General features: G+C 44.1%; 1 protein-coding gene across 3 annotated transcripts in view; it reads right to left on the bottom strand.

Moving 5' to 3' along the window:
* Positions 1–7560: 7560 nt before the first annotated feature.
* The window catches only part of AOAH (acyloxyacyl hydrolase), a 195175-nt gene continuing 184319 nt past the window's right edge, over positions 7561–18416 (bottom strand). For all 3 annotated transcript variants that reach the window (XM_059933610.1, XM_059933609.1, XM_059933611.1), the window contains one exon: positions 7561–7788. In XM_059933610.1, the coding sequence (XP_059789593.1) occupies positions 7660–7788 (129 nt within the window). In that variant the 3' untranslated portion in view covers positions 7561–7659. The remainder of the gene's footprint in view (positions 7789–18416) is intronic.

Below are 18416 nucleotides of genomic sequence, written 5' to 3'. Positions count from 1 at the left end.
GGTTGCCCAGGAAGCCTTCTTGAGCCACAAAGTGGAAGCTACATGCTGAAAGTGGTGGCAACGAGATAGAAGGGGCCTGGGTACCTGGCAACACGGAGTCTCCTTCTAGCCCTGCACCACCTGCCACTGGAAGTCTTTTACGTGAAAAATAACCTTCTCTCTTTTTAAAGCCTTGTTCTTTTGGATTTCACTCATAAGCAGCTGAACCTAATCCTAGAGATACTTATGCACTCTGGCAGATTGTATGTGTCTGTATCTTCCCATCCCTGACAACAACGGGGTGAGACGGATCTTTTTATTTTATTTAATTTATTTTTTTAACATCTTTATTGGAGTGTAATTGCTTTACAATGGTGTGTTAGTTTCTGCTTTATAACAAAGTGAATCAGCTACACATATACATATATCCCCTTATCTCCTCCCTCTTGTGTTTCCCTCCTACCCTCCCTATCCCACCCCTCTAGGTGGTCACAAAGCACCGAGCTGATCTCCCTGTGCTATGCGGCTGCTTCCCACTAGCTATCTATTTTACATTTGGTAGTGTATATATGTCCATGCCACTCTCTCACTTCGTCCCAGCTTACCCTTCCCTCTCCCGTGTCCTCAAGTCTATTCTCTACATCTGCTTCTTTATTCCTGTCCTGCCCCTAGGTTCTTCAGAACCATTTCTTTCTTTTTCTTTTTTTTTAGATTCCATATATATGTGTTAGCATACAGTATTTGTTTTTCTCTTTCTGACTTACTCCACCCTGTATGACAGACTCTAGATCCATCCACCTCACTACAAATAACTCAATTTCATTCCTTTTTATGGCTGAGTAATATTCCATTGTATATATGTGCCACATCTTTTTTATCCATTCATCTATCAGTGGACACTTAGGTTGCTTCCATGTCCTGGCTATTGTAAATAGAGCTGCAATGAACATTGTGGTACACGACTCTTTTTGAATTATGGTTTTCTCAGGGTATATGCCCAGTAGTGGGATTGCTGGGTCATATGGTAGTTCTATTTTTAGTTTTTTAAGGAACCACCCTACTGTTCTCCATAGTGGCTGTATCAATTTACATTCCCACCTACAGTGCAAGAGGGTTCCCTTTTCTCCACACCCTCTCCAGCATTTACTGTTTGTAGATTTTTTGATGATGGCCATGGTGAGCTGGATCTTGAAGAATGAGTAGGAGTGTTCCAGTCAGAGAAGGAAGGGAAGGCTGAGGAGACAGCAGATGGAAAGACATGGAGCTGTGAGAGGGCTTGGCCTGTGTTCAGGTCACCATTGCTGCAGAGCAACACCCTGGAAAACTCAGGCTTGAAATGAGAAGAGTGTACAATATCCCATGATTCTGTGGGCTGGCTGGGCTCCATGTGGTCTTGGCGGGGAATGCCTATCCGGCTGCATCCAGCTGGTGGAGAGCTGGTCTGGAAGTTCCAAGAAAGCCTCTTGCACACCTCTGAGGCCTTGGTGTGGGCTGGGGTGCCTCGGTTCTTCTCCGTGTGGCCTCTCTCTTCCACATGGTGTCTCATCCCCCAGGGTCTCTCTCACAGCAGCATTGCCTCAACTTCCCTCCAGGATGAAAGTGGCAGCTCAGCCTCCTTGTATTAGGCCTGGATGTGGCCATCTCACCTGCACCTCCTTCTCTGGGCCAGGCTGGCTTGGAGGGGTGGGCACAGATGCTGTCTCTCCCTGGAAGGAACGGCACACGCGGGCAGGGAGGGCAGCCATCGGCGACTTACCCACTGCCTGTGCATCCAGTGGCCAGGATGTAGGCTAAAAGAAATGGGCAGGGAGAGAGTGAGCCTGCAGAGGCACAGGCTGTGTGTGTTGATGAGTTCTGGTTTTACTCTATAGACAAAGCAGACTCCAGCCTGCGTGGTGGCTAAACTATACGCTGGGTATAGAGACAGTGAGAGCAATTGTTGATCCATCACTCGGCATGTTGTACTAGCATTATCTTACATAATAAAGTCGGGGTCACCTTGTGGCTAACAGCACGGAACCTGGAGCCAGACGGCTTGGCTGCAAACTCCTGATTCATCATTTATTAGCTGTGCAATCTCCAGCAAGTTACTTAACTGCTCTCTGTTTCTGTTTCCCTATCTGTAAAAGCAGATAATCGTGGCAGACCTTCCTAATGTAGTTGTTGTAAGGATGAAGTGAGATAATCCACGTCACGTAGCCCTCTGTAAGCGTCAGCTCTTGTCGTTAGTGCTCCCAGTAGTGCTAGGAAACAGGTATTATTGCTCTCATTCGAAAGAGAAAGTAACTGAGGCACCAGGAGCTTAAACAAGATTCAAACCCAGACAAGGGACTCCAAGACCTGTTGCTTCCTGAATTTTCCACTGGTTGTGTTTTGATGTGTCCCCCAGCCAGGAGGCAGCAGGACAGAGTTTTGTTCTCTCCCACCTCTTATTTCCCAAAAGCTCTCTGCTCCCCTAGCAGCCTCGTACAACGTCCAGGCTCCCGCTGATATTTGCAGAGGTACAATGGGGGGAATCACTGTAAAAACACTAACACCTGGTGTTTTTCTGAGCCCGTGCAAAGTGTGCATCTCAGAGGGTAGAGTCCTCAGGGGAGACTGAAAGTCTCCGGGGTCTGAAGCTGCCTTGAGCGTGGGCTGCCACGGAAGCCCTTGGTGTGTCCTCTTGCCCATCTTTCTGCTGCAGTTTATTGACTGAAGCTTTGTGAACCCGTGAGTTACATTTGCAGCATTCTGAGGCCGAAAGCGTTCCTGTAAATACTCTATGTAATTAATTATAAACAAAACAGCCAGCCAGGAGCACAATGCCCAAATAAATCCTTAGCAAGCCTCATTGTGTGCGCTTTACCTCTCCTCTGCATTTCTATCCGTCCAAGAGCTTCAAAAGTGTAATCCTCTTTAAGGACAGATTCACGATGATGAGGCCATTATTTTTTGATATTTCGGTTTTAAGAAGTGACCCAGAAATAGGCTTTAAAAGCAACGTCTCCCCATCCCCCCCTTTACCCCAAGCAAAGGACCAGATTAGAAGAACCCTGGCTTGTATGAATATTTATGCTAGAACCTCTGCCAGATCAGATTTGAGGAGTTCATCCTGCCAGGCAAACACGTATTCTGTACTGAATGAGAAACTAACATGTTAATAGCATATTAATGAATCCTTTCATGAGGAAATCCATACCTGTGTCTTGGGGCCCAGGAGAGGTGCTGCCTTTGTCATTTTTAGTTCTACCAGAAAAGCTGTTGTTGCAGTGAGAAGAATTCCAAAGACATCCTGTTTTATACAAAAGATGAGGCGTGGGGATTGTAGTCTGAATATACCTGGGAAATTCCCTCACACTGCCGGTGAGTGTGTTAGAGGCTAATTCCTCTAAACAACATCTCCCAAGGTGTTTCCGTAGAGCATGAAGACCACAGAGTGTTAATACCTCTCACAGGAGGAGAAGGGGCTCTAGGTCAAAAATGTTGGGTAAATAATGAGCTGAACACATTTCTCTACTGCAGAGCTTTCACCCTGTGACTTTCCAGGAAGCAGAGAAATTATGCTGTGCTTCCATACTTTTTAGACTGTGGAGTTCTTTTTAGACTGTGGAGTTCTTCCTTCTCAAAGCAACCCATCCCAGAACATACAACCCTGTGTGTGTCATGCACCCCCTTGGCAGGCTGGGGAAGCTGGGGATCCCTTCTCAGAATAACGTTTTTAAGTGCAAAAAATAAAACACATAGGATTACAAAGGAATTGTATCAAAACGAAATATCACACTACTAAAATATTTTGAAATATTTAAAAATGGGCATGCCTTAATATATGTATTTCTTTTTTAATGGATCTAATAATTACAGGTGTTTCAAAGTACTCATGGCCATAAATGATATTTCAAGATAAGGTCATTCCTCATTATTCACAAATTCTATATCTGTGAATTCACGTACTTGCTAAAATTTATCTGTAACCCCCAAATCAATACTCATGGCACTTTTGTGGTCATTTGAGCAATGAGAAATGTCAATCACCTGACCTGCACGTTCCCAGCTGAGGTTGAAAAAGGCAGGGCTCTGCCTTCTTGTTTCAGCTCTCACACTGTAAAAAAAGGTGTCTTTTTCACGGTGTATTTACTGCCACATTTTGGGCATTTTTATGCTTTTCGTTGGTGACTTTACTGGTTAAAACGGTCTTCGAGTGCAGTGCTGAAGTGCCACCTTGTGTGCTTAAGTGCAGGAGACTGTGATGTGCCTTATGAAGAAAATAGATGGGTAGTTAAGCTTCATTTAGATGCGAGTTGTCGTGCTGTTGGCTGTGAGTTCAACATTAATTAATCAACTATAAATTAAATAAGGTGTCTTTAAACAAAAACCACACATTAAAAGAAGATTGTGTATTGATTGGTCGATGATAATGTTGTGACCAGAGGCTCACAGGAATGTAAGCCCGTATTTCCGCTAGGCGCAGTGGTTCAGCGTTTGCCAATTCAGTATTCAAGGTGACTATAGCACATAACTGCCCTGAGTAATGAGAACTGACTGTATCTGCAACAAATGTAATGTGATGTGAAAATATTTGTGACAGACAGCTATGAATACAGTTGCAAACATACAGTGTTTTGTAAAAAATACAGTGTTTTGTTGCCTACGTTCATAATTAAAGGAAATGGTGAATTTTACTTAGAGGGTAGTAAAGACAATTTTTCCCATTCAAGTTCATAGGCACTCTTAATTCTGGGAGAGGGTGGTTCCCATAGACTGCAGTTCAGAATCCCTTCTTTAGTGGGACTAACTCAGGAGAGGGTAGAGCGGGGTAGCTGGTGAAAATTCCTGGGGGCTCCAGTCCTTGCTATGTTGTGGGTCAATACAAGTCTCAGATAAGAGTTTTTAGCTGATTTGCTCTTGCTGGGGGGTCTGAAATTTTTTCCCACCAGGTCCTGAACCCAAAAGGCTCTATGATAGAAGTTCTTGATAACTTTTCATGTGGAAAATGAGGAGTCCCATTCCAATAGCAAAGGGTAAGAGAGGTCTTTAATCTGAAAATAGGAGAAACAAATGACAATATAGTATTGGGGCATTTAGATGAAAATCATGTCTTCTGACCAAGGGTGCCCAGAAAGGAAAGCACCCCCTGTGTTGACTGCTTTTCTTTCTTACCCTTCACACCACAAGGAGTATGATTCAACGGGCCTAATTCAAATGTGTCAAAAAGAGGCTTCTTTTTTTCCCCTAAATAGCAAGATATAAGGAAGTGTGCCCTGGAGAGCAACTCTAATATTCATTCATTCATTCAATCAGTACTACTTATTGAGCACCTCTCATGGGCCAGGCATTGCTGTAGGGCTGTGGATACAGGAGTGAACCTGACTGGCCTGGTTCTCATCTCCTGGAGTTTCTGTTCAGGTTCTGGCTCTTCTCTCCAGGAGGCCAGTCCAGGAACTGGGGAAGGGAATGGAAAGGGGTGCAAGCCACCCCAAGAAAGCCCTTCAGATGCCTGTCAAAGGACAGCACTCATACACTATGATTCTGAAAAACTAGAGGCTGAAGACAGTAGCTCAAGGGGCACCAGTGCAGAAATATGGGATAGAAACTGTCCCCCATGGCTCTACCATAAATTCTGGACACTCAGAAGCTATCAGAAGTATATACAACACCTTACAGGGACAGAATATCCCCAAGCCAGAGAGAAAGACATGGTTGAATCTCAAAGAAAGAACATGTCTGGATGGGAGTATAGAAAATGGAGGCAGAAGTGGACAGGCTTCACCCATGCGCTCCCAATCCAGGGAAGTGGGCCTGGCCTGGGACTCCAGTTCTTGTGGAGACAATGGTGATACCTAGTATTTCGTGCAACATTAGTGTTTTATAAAAAAATTGAGATGGGAGCACCATCTTCTCCCACCCTTTGATTTCTTGGTGCTTTGTCCCAGGAATGAGGTCAGGGCTCAGAACCCAGGTACCTCCATCCTCCCATCTGAACCTGTTCAGATGGAGAATGAGGAAGATGGAACTGGTTAAATTATCCCCAAGGTGGGGGGTTCAGTCTTAAGAGAATTTAAACAGGACAAAGTGGCAGGGACAGAGATGACATCTAGGGTGGGAGATGGGAGGTGGTCAGGCTCAGGAGGATCTAGCCTGGGAATCCCTTCCCTGTACCCTCCAAATCTCCCTATACACTCCCTCTAGTTTCCTCCAATTTTTAAAATAACTCTATTCCTTCAGGGACTTCTGGAAAAGGATCAGGGCCTAAAATGAATTCTCTGTCCCCCCAACAACAGCAAAAGCAATACAAGATTATCGACTTCACTAGTACTCACAAATAAAAATTAGAATAGCAATAACTTGGAAGCATTTTAAATGGGGGGATTGAATAGAATTTTCTAAAGGAATAGAAAATTTTAGTGCACTGTTCTCTGGGTATATTTTGAGACTGAATGATTAAGATTTCAGATTAAAAAAACAATAACAAAACAACACTACAACAACTATTGGTATTTTAGTCCTTAGAAATAAGATGAGATGTTGGAACACCAAAACCAGGAGGAGATGGATATAGCAGGTGTCCACAGCCCCACACCTCCACACCTCACACATTCAATCTATACTCCGAGTTTGTATTTCCTGCTTGAAACAAGCAGCCTCCTGGGGGCTTGTTGGTCCTCTGTTGATCTGCCTCCTGGGGACATGTGCTGGTCATGCTGAGCCAAGGATTCTGCCCAGGTGACAGAAATTAATGGGTTCACAACCTTTTAAGTGTGTTGGCCCCCCAAACTGAAGCTCACACAAATCTGGCCAGTTCATCTTGTGAGCAGAGGTGGACTTACCATAAGTCTAAGAAATATTAAATTTTAGGGTTCCTTCCAAAGCCCTGGAAGGGACCCCAACAATGAGTTCACATGGTCCTATGCTTTGTAAAATTTGCAAAAGTAAGATATTTTAAACACTATTGTTTCCTCTCTGTCACAATTTCCCTTATATCCAGTGGCTCTGGAAAAGCCATGGGAATTTTGGGGAAGTTGAAATGGAGATCTGTTTAGGCTGGATTTAGGTTGGACTATTTATGTGGTTAGCTGTCATTTCTGTGCACAGTTAGGGTACCGCTAGCCATCCTGGTGCAGGAAAGGGTCTCCAGGTACGCCCCTGTTGTCCACCAGCACCGTGACAAAGGTTCAGGGCTAGTGGTCAGATCACAGTATGAGAGAGTGTCCTACAGCTCCCGGCAGAGGAAGTGTGTGGATCGTGGAGGAGAAACAAGGTGTGAAATGCGCAAAGCCAGAAGCTAGTCTGTGGTAGGTTCTTCCAATCATTGATACGATGAGTGGGAGATTTGGTTCACGCTGGTGCCTAGCCAAAATAGAAGTATTAATATCTCCCTATCAGGAATAAATAAATAAATTAAAAAATAATAAAATAATACAGCATACACAATAATACACACACTGTCATTATAATTTTGTCTTTATTGAGACAAAGATTTGGGTGCCGGTGGTTTATTTGGGAAGCCATCCCCAAAAGTGGGAAAGGGGAAGTGAGGAGAGTGACACTAGGTTCTTAAATGGGAGAAAAGCACTTTGCAAAGATGCTGCTGAAGAGGGGCCTGTGAGTTTGTAACACAGTCGCCCCCATAACTGTTTCTTGAATGAGTTTACCCAAGTTTCTGCCTTCCTGAGCTCCCCAGGAGCAGGTGTCCCTGGGGACTTAGTGCCCGCCTTGGTCTCCAAACACCTGCTCAATCTGGGGGTTGAATGGATTCTCCTTTCCCAGGACCTGGGGCCACTGGAGCTGCACCTTCTTCCAGAAGCGATCTGCCAACAGCTGTAAAGCCACCTGCAAGAGAGAACCCAAAGGAGGAGTAAAAGGGAAATTAAAACAAAGTAAAGAATTTACCGGCAAGATTTACTCTATTCCTTGTGCGGTGGACAGACTCTAGGATGGTTCCCCAGGATTCCTACCTTTGGGTCTTTGTATGATCCCCTTCCCTTGTTGTGGATGGAACCTATCACTTGGGTCTAAGCAATAGAACATGGTAAAGGTGAAAGAATGTCCCTTTGGTGATTATGTTACATTATCTAAGGCTCTGCTTTGCTGGCAGACTTGTTCTGGAGACTCGCTGATGGGCTGATGATGTAAGAAGCCATGTTGGAAAGCCCACATGGCAGGGAACAGAGGGTGGCCTCCAGCTGACATCTAGTAAGAAGTTGGGTCTTCAGTCCTACAACCACGAGGAGATAAATTCTGCTAACAACTCAAGTGAGTCTGAAATCAAATCTTCCCCATTTGAGTCTCCTGGTGAGAATGTAGATTTTAGCCTCTGAGACTCTAAGTAGAGAACCCAATTAAACTATGCCAGCACTCCTGACCCACAGAAACTGTGAGACAACAAGTGTGTATTGTATTAAGCTGCTACATTTGTGGTAATTTGTTATTTAGTAATAGACAGCAAATACACTTTCTCAGAAAGGCATTTTTTCACTTACCTGTGGATAGCTAACACTTACTGCAGGCTTAAGGCTTGGGTTTTGGAGGTGAACAGGATGAATCCTTCCTTGAAGGAACTCCCAGTCTAGTGAGGGACCCAGACATGCAGAATGACACCACCAAACCCACAGGGAGGACTGTGAGGGATGCACACGGCTGGAAGGGGAAGAGGTGGCAACTCTGCTGGGTGTGAAGAAAGGATAGGTCCTCTCTGAAGAGTGTGATGGCTGAGCTGAATTTTCAAGGAGGAATTCACCAGATGGATCATGAGGAAAGCAGTGTATGTGGCAGAGGACACAGCACATGCAAAAGCTTAGAGATGTGGAAGAGAAAGTCATAGAGGGGGACTACGGGTGCCTGGGAGACGAAGCTGAACCGGTTCCCTGGCAGGGCTGGGCTCCTGAAGGAGGCTGTGGGCACGGAGAGAGTGGTTGGAGTGCCAGGGTGTGGAATGTACAGGCTTAATTCACAATAGGCTTGTCCCTCTCTCTCCTGGCCTGATGCCCGCTCTCTGGTTGCATTGTTGTATGTCCCTTTATTCACAATGTCAGCAGGATCCATTCTTGGTTGTTCGGTCCTCTGGCTTGTCATTAACACGCCTTTGATGAGGAGTCTTTCTCTGCAGATAATGCCCTCATTTAGCAAATGGGCCCTGGACAGGCCTTCAGGCCCCAGATGGCTATATCTCCATGGGAGGGGGGTGGGGGGGGTGGTTAATGCTGAATGATAAGAGAAACGTGACTGCTGAAGGCCTCAGAGGGGAACACATTGTTGAGGGCAGATGCTCAGGGATGTCCCTGACTTTATGCAGAAGCACATGGACATTGTCTTCAAAGGGCACATGCTGTTCATCATTCCAGCAAGCAGTGCAGCCAGCTCCCTGTGTGATGCTGGCCAGCCCTCTTCGGCCTTCTTCTCTGGGCTGAAATTCTCTTATTTGCAAAATGAGTAAATGATCTGAAGACTTTTCTGGGTCTAAATTGTGTGTAAGATTTTAGCAGTTGTTAGAAAAAAATAGAACTGGTTGAGTCGATACATTAAATATCCCCAGTATTTTAATATGTTCCTGAGCCTTCTGAGGTGGACCCCAAATTCCATCCATCCAACAATGTAATCTTGATCATATCCATGTGGTGTCTAACACACATACACACCCCACTTGCCACCAACACACACAACACGTACCACATACCACATACCACACACACACACACCTCTCAGACCTAAAGAGGCTGATTGTCAAGCCAGCAGGTTTCCAGGAAGGGTCTGATCATCTCTCACACTATAAGCAGTCATGTCTTCAAAAACAGAGGACTGATTTTGGGCTGTTTTTCCTGCTACTTCTCAACAAAGTAGGCTGCTTCCAAGTCTGTGGAAAATTACTGGTTCTTCTTTTTTGTTTTTTGCCTTTCACTTTGATATACCTAAGCAGTCTTCCTAAAAATTATGTGGTACCAATACATTTGTGGTCATTTGTTTCCCAATGTGAATTAATAAAGGAGGAGATGGGGGTGAGGATAAGCAGAGGAAAGTTAAAATAAAAGAGCTCAGATTTGAGCATGTGGTAACTATTTGGTTTGAAAGCAATTAGTTGGCTGTCACTCTAATGGAGACTAAAATATTCGTGAGTGTGCATTGCCAATATTTTGGATCTAAAATGGTATTGTTATTACTAAACTAGACACTTGTGACAAAATGACCCACTATAATTATTCATTCGTCTGAGAAACATTTACTGAGCACCTATTGTGGGCTTCTTATAACCAACCTCCTCTTGTAACTCCCATGATGCTCTGCACAGGGCAAGGCCCAGTCATCCTCATTACTCCAAGCGAGGTGTTCCTTGAACACAAATATCTTTCGTGCTTCCCTTTTCACAATTAAAAACATTAAAGCAATATCTATTCATTTGGGAAAAAATTAAAGGACAATTAAGCAAAAGAAAAACAGAATAAAATTTATCTTAATTATAATTGAGATAGTCACTGTTAACATTGAGCCTTTCTGAGGCACACACACACGCACACACACATACATTTGATCCCTCTGTAAATATTTTATAATCTGCTCTTTTGGAGGTATAATTTACACACACTAAAATGAACTCTTTTTGGTAAACAGTTCCATGAGTGTTGACAAATGCATTCAGTTGAGTAATCATCCCAACAATCTCTAATCTGCTTTTTATTTACTTTGCTCTATATTACAAACATATTTCTGTGCCACTAAAAGTAGATCTGTATCGTTTTTATTTGCTGCATGATATTCCGTCAGATACATGCAAGCTAATTTATTTCACCGATGCATTTTTTTCGTACACATCTCCCTAACAATTATCCTCAGGACAGGGGTGGAGACAGTTTCCTGCTGCCAGTGTGCCCAACATCTGCAGCCCAGGAGGGGTTCACAGGCCGCCTCATTTACTAACCCTACTAGACACGCGCACGGAAAGAAATCTGGTCCAGCAGAACGCTAGGGAATGTGGAGTTCTGGTTAATTGGAATATTCTGGTTAACAGGGTTAGGCCCTTCCTTGTCTCTTCCTTTGCAGTTGACTCAGCTGCCTGTGCTCTTGCAGGACCCCAGCTGCAGAGTCCAGATGGTTGCCACATTGGCGGTGCTGCTTTTGTCTAGGTGCCACTCAGTTCTAGCAGGTGTGGCCCTTCCTCTGGGTAAGTCCACATCTGATGGGCACTGGTGCTGTTCTGCAGGCATCCCTGCAGCTCCAGTGTTTCTGTGGGGCGTTGCCACCCACCCATCTGTCTACTGCTGCTACTCAGAAGCCCTCATGGTGGCAAAACCATGTGATGGTCATTGGTCCACTGTGAAGTTTTCTCTTTGAAACTCTCATAGAAGGGGTGACAAAGTAGGGCAACGTAACACCCCATTGTCTTATATAAGTTTTTGGTGAAGCAGCTTTTTCAGTTTTTACTTGCAGCCCCTGATCTCCCTAGGATTCAGGCATGAGTCCATGGAGAGGGGAGTTGGAGGGTAGGGACCTGGTGCCACTTCGTGATTCAGCCCTTGGTGACAGCCACCATATGGCTTCTAGAATTTCTCTCCCTTCTAATGACAATTTAAAATTGCGCCACGCTTCTTTGCCTAACCATATTTGTATTTATGATGAGTTCTTCACCGGGAGAGTACCGGGTCCTCCAAGAAAATATACCATGTCAGATCCAGCCCACATGCTCATGATCTGCTCACATATCCAGACATGATAGAAGCCCAGCAGTGGTCATAGCTGGACATCATCTGTGATTCTTCCACATTCCCACTTTGTAAGCTAACTGTATGTATTTTGCTACAAAAATGGAACTCTTTAGTAAGACAATCATAAAAACAAACTCTGAACGGTAACTACATTTTTGTAATATTTTAAAAGAACAAATGCAATTCAGAGCAAGAGAATATAGATTTCACCAACAACTTATCATGACTGATACCTTTTAAGTTGAACTCTCGCTAAATTTAACTCTGGGGTTCTACCAGACCAAAGTAAAAAATCTACTGTGAATTTATTTTTCTTGAAGGGAGAACAATTCCAGGCTGTCTTGTAAGATTGCTTTTAAATACCTGCAGGGAAGCCCTCACCACAGGGAAGGCACAGTTTTACTTCTCTGGCCTCTTTATCTGTCCAGAAACACAGTCTATTGGACCTGGTTACTTTGGGTCCCAATTAATTTTAAATTTGTAAACTTACAATATGACAGTGGTGTAAGATGTATTTAAAATGTTACATTTCCAGCTCTAGCCTGTCTGTGCTGGTTCAGGGTGCCACCACCAAAACCACTGCTGCCAGTTGGTGTATAAAGCAAACTAAACAAACCTGGTCCCTGAGGCACGGGAGGGCCAGCCTAAGTGAGTGTTATTTGAGGGTTCCCTGGCCCAGGAGGCCCTCCCTCCTCTCTCTCCCCACTGCCAGCTTAACTGCCTTTTTTGAGGGGCTCCACCAGTCTGTCAAGGACCTTGGGTCCCGGGGGCTTACATGTTGAGACAAGTAAAGACCTAGAGACTGTTAACTTATTTAAAGCCAATGCACTGATTATATATCTGATCTCTGCCACCAGCAGTGTATAAGGGTCAGGGATCAAGAAAGAAGAGGGAATTGATGTCATGGAAAATTCACTGCCTGTAAGAAGAGTTTTAAGAGGATCGGTTTGGGTTGCTACTTCCATGAGGAGAGGAGAGGACGCTGTTTTGCAGAGAGCTTTGTTGGGCGAAGCTTCTAAGGCAGGAGGTGTCAGGAATGTTTAGCTAGGTGGTCTCAGCATAGCCAAGGAAAGCAGACTTGATGTATGTTCATGGCTCTTTCAACGTTTTCTGTTTACTATTGTCTGATTTTAGGCCCAGAGATCTTTTACATGCCTTTTCAGATACTTAACTTTGCAAAGATTTTAAAAAGTGGGTGTTTGAACAGGTAGAATTGCTACAGCTTCAACAGGCCACAAATTTGGGTCTCGGGTCTTCGCAATGACATTTCTTTTCTAAGAAAAACTTTCTTTGCATTTTGTCAGCAGTTTGACTGCTATTCCCAACTCTCGGATACACCTGCTCTCTCTGGAGGCATCTAGCGATCTCCTAGGACTTCTTTCCAGCGGGTCCTGCTGTGATGGGCAATGGTTCCCACTTTGTGGTAGTCATACCTGCGTAATCCCTCTCCTTTGAGTGTGGTAGGACTTGTAATTTGCTTTTAACTTCTAAAATATGGCAAAGGTGATGGAATGTTACTCTGTGGTTAGGTTACGTACAGCAGTGACTGACGTAACTGGCAGACTCTCTCTGTTGCCATTTTGCACTCATTGATGAAGCAGGTTGCTCAGGTGGCCTCTGAGCAACAACCGATTAGGAACTGAGACCCTCAGTTCAACAGGTCTCAGGGAACTACATTCTGCCAACAAATGTGAGCTTACAAGTCAAGCCTTCCGATGAGACCCAGCCCTGGCAGACACCTTGATGGCAACTTGGGAGAGTCAGTGGAACAGGTTACCCAGCTAATCTGTGCCTGGATTCCTGGCCACAGAAACTGTGAGATAAGAAATGTGTCTCCTACACTGTTGGTGGGAATGTAAATTGGTACAGCCATTATGGAGAACAGTATGGAGGTTCCATAACAAACTAAAAATAGAGCTACCGTATGACCCTGCAATCCCACTCCTGGGCATATATCTGGAGAGAAACATGGTCTGAAAGGATACATGCACCCCAATGTTCACTGCAGCACTGTTTACAATAGCCAAAACATGGAAACAGCCTAAAAGTCCATCGACAGAGGAATGGATAAAGAAGATGTGGCACATATACAATGGAATACTACTCAGCCATTAAAAAGAATGAAATAATGCCATTTGCAGCAACATGGGTGGACCTAGAGATCGTCATACTGAGTGAAGTAAGTCAGACAGAGAAAGAGAAATATCGTATGATATTGCTTATATGTGGAATCTAAAAAGAAATGATACAAATGAACATATTTACAAAACAGAAACAGACTACAGACTTAGAGAACGAAGCTATGGTTACCAGGGCTGGGGGGAGGGGTGGGAAGGGTCGGGGGAAGGGATAGCTAGGGAGTTTGGGATTGACATGTACACACTGCTATATTTAAAAAGGATAACCAACAAGGACCTACTGTATAGCACAGGGAACTCTGCTTAATGTTATGCGGCAGCTTGGATGGGAGGGGAGTCTGGGGGAGAAAGGATACATGTATATGTATGGCTGAGTCCCTTTGCTGTGCATCTGAAACTATCACAACATTGTTAATTAGCTATACTCCAATATAAAATAAAAAGTTAAAAAGAAAAAGGAATGTGTGTGGTTTTTAAGTCATTTGGTATGCAACAATAGATAACTAAAATACCTTCTCAGTCTTAATTCTCTTTGATCTTTATTTTTCTTCATAATTTGATCCCTTGGGCCAATCTCATCCCTGCCAGTGTCTCCTGCTCTCAGCTAGAAGCTGGTGATTCCCAAACCTGTGTCTCCTGAGATCAGAACCCATAAATATGATCTAATGGCTGGATACTGTGCAGGCATCCCAAATTCAGAATGTTCCAATCTGCTCCTTCTTCTGAGTTCCTTGACTTTATATTTTCACCTCCCTTCATCCAGTTGTTGAATCCTGTGAGTCATCTCACTCCCACCCACCAAATCCAATCAATCAGCAAGTCTAGCATTATATATATTTCTTAAAATTCTGGTTCTACATTTTGGAAATGAGATGAAAAAGTAAAGCGGTTGTCCGTCTATTGCTATACAGGAATTTTTATATGCTTATTTATTTTCCATTAAAATATAAGTAAAGAATTTAGATGGTGAATATAATCTGGCTCAAAAATTAATATCTATCAATCATAAATTTGAACTGTTCAACATAGCCCATATTTATACTTAAACTTGTCTGCCTAAGAAAACTGGGGCAGTTGAATCAATAGTGGTTACCCACTCCCCCCTGCTTCTCTAGCAGGGTTTTAGGAATAAATAGGCCAATAAAATAAAGCCTGCTCACCCCTTGGTGGTGAGGGGCCAGTATCAACTGTTTTTGCTCAGATGTACAGGATTGGTGAGGGGGCACTTGAAAAAGGTCCCAGTCTTCTCTTTTGGTTGGTGTTATGTCTGTGCCATAAGGATGAGGTCCTGAGACTCAGCCTTGCCCATCTGACTCTTTCAAGATGGAAAAGATGTGGACTCCCATAGCTGCCCCCATGGTCTAGAAGGATCCCTTAACACTGCTTCTGCTGTAGGGCACACCATCGGGAGGCGAGTATGCAGGGACGTCCAGCGGCCCCTCTTCAAGTCTTCAAGTCACAACCCTGTCCTGATGGTGCTCACATCTGTATCTCCAGCTCAGATCCCTTCCTGAGAGCTAAGCTCGTATATTATCTGCTGCAGGGATATCCCCATTTGGACATCCTAGAGGCTCTTTAAATCCAACATGTGCCAAACTCCTCCTCAAACCACCCTATCCCCCTAAAGGTGTTCTTGACCTCGGCAGGCAATGAAATCATCTATCCAGTTTCCCAAGTCACAAAAGAAGTGTGATGCTTAGCATCTCTTTCTCTTTCACCTTGACATCCAATAAATGACCATGTTCTGTTGATTCAACTCTCTGAATCTCTCCAATACAGGCCTTTCTCTTTCTCCTCACTCTCACTACCTCTGTTCAGGCCATCACCCTCTTGTGCACAGGAATGTCCGCACCCTTGCTAGACCAAACTGTTCTTCATGCTGCTACCACAGGTATCTTTTCAGAGAACAAGTCTAGGTATTTTTCCCTCTTGCTGAAAAACCTTCAACGGCTCTCTGTTCTCCACAGTTGAAAAGGTCTGAATCACCTATTCAGACCTTATGTGACCTGTCCCTGAATATCTCTCTTGCTCTTTCTCTCTCCACTCCACTCTCATGTTCTATGTCCCCGCCACACTGAAGCACTTTTATTACCTCCAATGTGCCATGCTTCCTTTCGTATTCAGGTCCTTGCCCTTGCACTTTCCTCAGCTCAAAACACTTTCTGTAGCCCCTCCCCTCTTCCTTTCACTTGACTAGTTCACGGTCTTAGTTCTGAGTTCCCTCCTCTGAAAATCTTTTCTTGCACCCCTCTCTCCCATTCCGTCCCCCATAATGCTCCCATAGCATCTGTGCTTGCACAACTGGAGGCATTGACTACTTTTTACATTTAATTATCTGTTTATTTGTCATTCTCCCACTCTACCCTATAATCTCCTTAACCGGCAGGGGTGGTTTCCCGTTCACCCTTCTCACTGTGTTTGATACCGGGTAGGCACGCAATAGACATTCTAGGATGGCAATTTGCCATCTAGACTGCTCAGCTCAACATACATGATAACTAGGCAGGCTTTAGGCATATCTATCCATTGTCACCCACTTTAGATGTGGCTCCACCACTGTTGCCCACTCTATCACCCACTCGCAGCATGTGAACAAATCTCTCAGGAATAACATAAGATTATGACACACCGATTTTCAGCTTCTGACTCTGAACAGTCAGTTAATGGCGAAGCTGTTTGAGTGCAAGAAAGAGCCCCAATTTGACAGACCTTGAACCCTAATACTATTTTAAGAGTCAGGGACAGAATAGTCTTTTGATAGATCAGACAAATATGTCCCGAGGGATACAACAAAGCTGTCTTTGACCCTCTTCTTTTTAGTTTGTTCCTCATTGCTCCCTCTCTGACCATCTCCTCTTGTTCCCATTCTCTATAGAGTCAGAAGGGTAAAATTCTGTAATGTACAAAGAATGACAAGAACTGCTACCTAATTATTGCCAGAAAGCAGGTCTCCACATTAACTATTCTAAAACCAAAGACATCATTTTTTTTTTTGGTGAGGGGGTAAACTCTAATATTTAACCAGCTTCTAGCCAATAATTCTCTTAGATCAACCCATCCAAGTGATACACAGGAAACAGATATTCTGAGGTGCATTACTTAGATTGTTTGGGTTGTTGTTACTTAACACAGTAAGATGCGCATTTAATACTCACTTTAAAATTTACCCAGCATCTGTGAGACTCTACTGTCCATCCATCTGATCATGGAGTGGCACTCTTCCTTTTCTTTTCTTTTTTTTTAAAATTAATTAATTAATTAATTTTAATTTTTGCCTGCATTGGGTCTTCGTTGCTGCATGCAGGCTTTCTCTAGGTGTGGCGAGCGGGGGCTACTCTTCATTGCGGTGCGCGGGCTTCTCATTGCGGTGGCTTCTCTTGTTGTGGAGCATGGGCTCTAGGTGCTCGGGCTTCAGTAGTTGTGGCACATGGGCTCAGTAGTTGTGGCTCGCAGGCTCTAAAGCATAGGCTCAGTAGTTGTGGTGCACGGGCTTAGTTGCTCCGCGACATGTGGGATCTTCCTGGACCAGGGCTCGAACCCGTGTCCCCTGCATTGGCAGGTGGATTCTTAACCTCTGCACCACCAGGGAAGTCCCTCTTCCTTTTCTTTTGAGACAGGTCTTAGCCCTGCCCATGGGTACTCATGGGACCTAGAGCTCAGGGGGAGGGAGGACTATGGCTCCCTTCATGCTTCTTAGGGGATGATCAGCCCTCCCTGTGGCCTGGCTGACCATGTAGATCAAGGCTACAAGGAGTGCTTCTCACGTTTGGACCCTTGTCAATGCCACAAAGGCTGCATCAGAGAGACGATAGCCACAGAGGATTGCCTGTGGGTAAATGGCCCATCCCTCCTGCAGGGGACTGGCTTTCAAAATGTTAGAAGCAGCAGAGCTACTCCCCCACTTCTTTTTCTATTTTTTATACAAAGAAATATCATGAGCAAGTCCAGTATGTAGAACAGATAAAAGTGGAACTTCCCTGGCTGCAGCCAGGACAATGGACGGGGGAGGGGGAGGGGACAGAATCCCACCATCTAGCTCCCCTTGCTCTGTGAAGAGGCCAGAGTAGAACTATTTTCCAGATTGTTCCTCAGAATCCTAAATGAGAAACAGCTCTCACTGCAGGATATTGCTAAGGACACTGTTCTCCTCTCGTATGGTTCTCCTTTTTTTCTAGAAGGAGCCATAGAAGAAATTTCTCACAGGGTTCATTCCCAGGAGTCCTTCCGATTTTTTTTTTTTTTTTTGAGTACTTAATTTATTTTTTATCTTCTTAAGGCTATGACTTATGCCCTTCTTTGCATCAGCTGCATAGGAAGCATGGAGCTGATTTCGTGGGCCCTTGCAGGCAGTTTCTTAGGACTTCCTGGGACACATTGTGAATTGTAGACATTAAGTCAGGGATTCAGGTATCATTTCTACCTTATTTTCTTTTTACTCTGATTTTCACTTTATTATTTTATTTATATTTTATCAATTTAATTTATATTTATTTATCTCCTATCTTACACATGTGTGCACATCACCTCAAATTCTTTCTGGAATAAAACAGGATAAAAACGAATGCATGGGTGCCTAATTATATTACAAAGATAACGTAACAGACTGCCCTCAGCAACCATCGTGTGA

The sequence above is a fragment of the Balaenoptera ricei genome, chromosome 9 (assembly GCF_028023285.1).
Source record: "Balaenoptera ricei isolate mBalRic1 chromosome 9, mBalRic1.hap2, whole genome shotgun sequence".
In the NCBI taxonomy this organism is placed as follows: domain Eukaryota; kingdom Metazoa; phylum Chordata; class Mammalia; order Artiodactyla; family Balaenopteridae; genus Balaenoptera; species Balaenoptera ricei.
Note: the sequence above shows the minus strand (reverse complement) of the source record. Positions and strands in the feature narration are given on the sequence as shown.